This window comes from Penaeus monodon, chromosome 7 (genome assembly GCF_015228065.2).
Source record: "Penaeus monodon isolate SGIC_2016 chromosome 7, NSTDA_Pmon_1, whole genome shotgun sequence".
Classification (NCBI taxonomy): domain Eukaryota; kingdom Metazoa; phylum Arthropoda; class Malacostraca; order Decapoda; family Penaeidae; genus Penaeus; species Penaeus monodon.
In genome coordinates, this window is record NC_051392.1 from 21,591,413 (window position 1) to 21,593,912 (window position 2,500).

General features: G+C 39.2%; 1 protein-coding gene across 1 annotated transcript; it reads right to left on the minus strand.

Annotated features, from left to right (window-relative positions):
- Window positions 1-1,215: 1,215 nt before the first annotated feature.
- On the minus strand, window positions 1,216-1,593 carry LOC119575561. Its single transcript, XM_037923213.1, has one exon. The coding sequence runs from the start codon at window positions 1,591-1,593 to the stop codon at window positions 1,216-1,218; it is 378 nt and encodes a 125-aa protein (XP_037779141.1).
- Between the last annotated feature and the right edge of the window lie 907 nt (window positions 1,594-2,500).

Consider the following 2,500-nt stretch of genomic DNA (forward strand, 5'->3'; position numbering starts at 1 on the left):
CTGTATTTGGACTTGGACTTCTACTTGAAAAATATTCAGGTACTTAGACTCGTCTAGGTGCAGTTGCCTGTACTTGGTCCCTACCCTGATATCTATCTATCTATCTATATATTTATATTCATATGTATATACATTTATTTATATATATATATATATATATATATATATATACATATTATATATATATATATATATATATATATATATATATATATATATATATATATATATATATATATATATATATGTATGTATGTATGTATGTATGTTTGCCATAGCCCTTTCTAGGGCCGTTGGCCTCGTTTCCAATGCATTTCTATTTACCTGCTGTAGTCCATTTCCCCATGCAAAGATGTCCATCCATTCTACTCGTCTGCGTCCTACCCTTCCTCTGCTGCCTGTCTCTCCTTCAATGGTAGTCAGAACCAAATTTGCTCCTCTTCTCTTCCAGTGTCCATATTTCCTGATCTTTCGCATCTTCACTTCATTTAGCATAACCCGTTCTTCCGTAAATCCAACCTGTTCCCTAACCCACTCATTGGTCTTTCTTTAACATTTATCACTCGTCTCCAAAGCCACATCTCAAAATCATTTATCATTCTTTCCTCCTGTTTCTTGATGGTCCATGTTTCGTATGCATATAGAGCTACACTCCATACAAGTGCTTTGGCTAGGCTCACCTTAAGTTTTGTGCCCAGCTCTTTAGACTTCCACACGTCATCCACGTTGTTTGTTACCGATTTGGCTTGTCCAATTCAATCATCAGTGACATACGACCCCAAAGATTTTACTTTTTTCACATGTTCTATTTTCTCTCCTTCTAACTCCACTTCTTCATCCCCATGTACTTTCATAGCAGAAGTCTTTTTCTTGTTGATGGTAAGACCTACTTCTCGGCTGGTACCCATTAATGCTTCACCCATCTCATTATACTCTTGTCTTGATTTTGCTATTACTGTTGTGTCATCTGCATACCGGATATTCCATACTGCTCTTCCCCCAATGAACTTGCCTGGCCTACCATCACGTGTAATTTTCTCATAGTCTTTTCTCCTATGGCGTTGAACAGGAGAGGTGACACCAAACACCCTTGCCGTACTCCGTTTTGAAAAGTGAATTCTTCTGTGTGTTGGTTGTCTACTCGTAATACTCCTGTGGCATGGTCGTATAAACCTTTCAACAGCCATGTATGGTGGTTCGGTACTCCAAAATCCTTTAGGGTCTTCCACAAAGCATCATGAAATACGAGTCAAACGCTTTGGTGTAATCAATAAACAAAAACCAAGCTTGATCCTCTTCTTGCTTGTTAACAACCTTTTGAATGATATTTCGGACAGCTAGAATGACATCAGTGGTTCCTTTGCCTCTCGTGAACCCAAACTGTTCCTCTGCAATCTCTGGTGCTAGGTAGTATTGCAGCCTTTGCCGAAGAATTTCTAGGAGAATCTTCGAGGCGTGGCTAATGAGACTGACAGTTCGGTATTTGGTGCAGTCCTGAGTTCCGAAAACCTTGGGTAGGAGCACCAATTCTGAAATTACCCATTCGGCTGGCCATTTTCCTGTCCTCCAGATGTCATCAATGATTTTCTTCATAGCCTTTATAACTGTTTTTCCTTCTGCTTTCAGGGTTTCCGCTGGTATTTCATTCAATCCGACTGAATTTCCTTTTCTTAGCTATTTTCCTTTTCCTCTATACCTTTTTGATGTTATTATATAACGTCTTATAGTCTCCTCGTCCCTGTGCCTCTTCTGTTTCTTTTTGCAAGTCAGTAAACCATTTTTTCTTAGCTATTCTCAAGGCCTTCTTTGCCCTCTTAGCTGCTGTTCGGTGGCTTTCTCCATTTAGGTTTTTTTCTCTCTTCTTTGCGTTTCTTGGTAATTCTCCAGCATCCGTTGTCAATCCATGGTTTGGTAGCTGGGGATTTCTTAGGGATTACTTCTTCGATGGTCTACATTAATCCTTAGGTTTAGTGCTGTCCATGTCTCCTTCTAACTTCGACTTCAGTTTCTCTTCAAACATATTTATGGTATGTCTCGTTGAGAACATGTAAATCTCTTTTCGGGTTCTTTTTCTGTCTAGTTCGTTCCCAAGCCTTTCTGTTCATTACTATTCATACCATATGATGGTTCGAGTCACAGTTAGCACTCACTAGTGATCTACAGTCACTAACCTCTACTCTCGCTCTTCTTCTAATTATGATAAAGTCGATCATGTTCATATGTCTGCCATCTGGCGATACCCACGTGACTTTCTCTTTCATTCTGTGCCGGAAGCATGTTTTCATAGCTATCAGGTTATTGTTTTCCAGCCAGTCTAGTAGAATTACGCCCCTTTCGTTAGTTTCTCCTAAACCAAACTTTCCACATGCTACATGATATTTATAACTTCCAATCTTAGAGTTGAAATCTCCTATTATTACTAACCTTTCTCTCTTTGGTATCTCATCGATCTCTTTCTGAATCTTTGTATACACGTCTTTTACTTCCTCTTCCTCGGCTG

What these genes read in the sequence shown, in the direction of transcription:
- LOC119575561 (XM_037923213.1), bottom strand. Translation starts at nt 1,593, where the DNA reads ATGAAGAAAATCATTGATGACATCTGGAGGACAGGAAAATGGCCAGCC.